Source organism: Rhizopus microsporus (assembly GCF_002708625.1).
Source record: "Rhizopus microsporus ATCC 52813 unplaced genomic scaffold scaffold_20, whole genome shotgun sequence".
NCBI lineage: Eukaryota > Fungi > Mucoromycota > Mucoromycetes > Mucorales > Rhizopodaceae > Rhizopus > Rhizopus microsporus.
Genome location: NW_019671935.1, coordinates 404,601 through 406,185, shown reverse-complemented (window position 1 = coordinate 406,185; position 1,585 = coordinate 404,601). Strand labels below are relative to the sequence as shown.

Sequence of the window (1,585 nt, the reverse complement as noted above, 5' to 3'; positions counted from 1 at the left end):
GCGGTGGTTCCTTAATGGTTTGGGGCTGTATGACATGGAACGGCTCTGGCTACCTTTGTAATATCTCAGGCAAGGTTGACTCTGACTTTTACATACAGATTTTAGAGAATGAGCTGCTTCAGACGTTAGGAGTGGGTGTGAGGTAAGGAGAGACACCCACAGCTGGATGACCGATGACCCACCCACCTGTCCTTATCTTGGTCTTTTAAAAGCCTCCTACCTCCATGGTCATGTCCCTCCGACTTGGACAGCCTTGTCTTCCTTGGATATCTTTCTCATCATGTAGTTCTACACATCCTCCCCGTGGCCAGTCACCCATCCTGCCTTCTCTTGGCCCCCTATACTACTCCTTCATCTACTAGTCGCGGTATAGCCCAGTGGATGTGCAAACTTGGAAGGGTGGTGGAGGGCCTCCAATGCTAAGTCTTGTGAGATAAAGTAAAAGGTAAAAATAAAAAGGTTATTAAGCAATTGTTGCTTAAGATATAAGATAAAATAGAAGTTATTGTGACCTGAAGATACGATGATTCTTAGATGATTCTTCGATGTTGTTTATTTCATGAATAATTTGAGGATATTTATACTAATTCAATATTGATAAAATATGCGATTGATAATAATAATAAAATAATGATAAATGATAATTATAATAAATAATAAAAATGATTAAAACTTGCATATACATGAAGTGGTAATTGAAGAATTGGTTGAATAGCTGATTTGAAATGGACTATGATTAAACAATAACTTCCAAGTATCTCTTTTTATTTTTAAAATAAGAAGTGAAGAATACATAAATTATTAATACAGGGTAGCAGTATACACCACATTGTAGCACAGGTTATTAGTGTGATGTCACTCTGTCTACAGACTCTTTTATGTACAAATTATGATGAGCTCTTTGAATGCTCTATAAGTCAATCCCAGTGCTAAAATACAACACACATGTAACAAAAAACTAGAGCTGATTGGCGCACTTACCGGCGAAACGTCAGTGACAGAACGCGAAGCTGGTAAACATGTTGCCAGTTTTGTCCCTCACTGTAATATATAATATAATCGCAAAATAAGTATGACTAAAAATAAAAGGGTTAAAGTAAAAAGGGAATAGAGGTAAAAATAATAAAAGGAATTCACAAGTAGAAATTTCATATACCGATGAAAGAATTAAAGAGGTCTTCTTGCTTACGTCAGTAGTTAGTGGTACTACAAATGTCACGTGCATAGAGAATTTTACGGCAAACTAACTAAATATCGGTAACCCGTAGCAGAAGTAGTCGCCGTGATAGTATAGTGGCAGTACGTGGCGTTGTGGCCGCCTCGACGCAGGTTCGATTCCTGCTCACGGCATTGCTTTCCAGGTGGCTTTCATCATATTGAAACACAATTTCCTTTTTCGAAACTCTCGGGTATTGTCATGTTGTTGATACCATTTTTGGTATCTGCTACCAGTACCATTACTGTTGTATTTTAGCACTGGGATTGACTTATAGAGCATTCAAAGAGCTCATCATAATTTGTACATAAAAGAGTCTGTAGACAGAGTGACATCACACTAATAACCTGTGCTACAATGTGGTGTATA

At 37.7% G+C, this 1,585-nt stretch overlaps 1 protein-coding gene and 1 non-coding gene across 2 annotated transcripts; both read left to right on the top strand.

The window, feature by feature from the left end:
- Positions 1-14: 14 nt before the first annotated feature.
- On the top strand, positions 15-437 carry RHIMIDRAFT_241230 (uncharacterized protein; the record flags this gene model as incomplete). Its single annotated transcript, XM_023609538.1, has 2 exons — positions 15-142; positions 374-437. The coding sequence occupies 2 exons, from the start codon at positions 15-17 to the stop codon at positions 435-437; spliced, it is 192 nt and encodes a 63-aa protein (XP_023462734.1).
- Positions 438-1,279: 842 nt separating this feature from the next.
- RHIMIDRAFT_t55 lies at positions 1,280-1,350 on the top strand. The gene has a single exon. It is a non-coding gene; the product is annotated as a tRNA-His (tRNA).
- Positions 1,351-1,585: the final 235 nt, after the last annotated feature.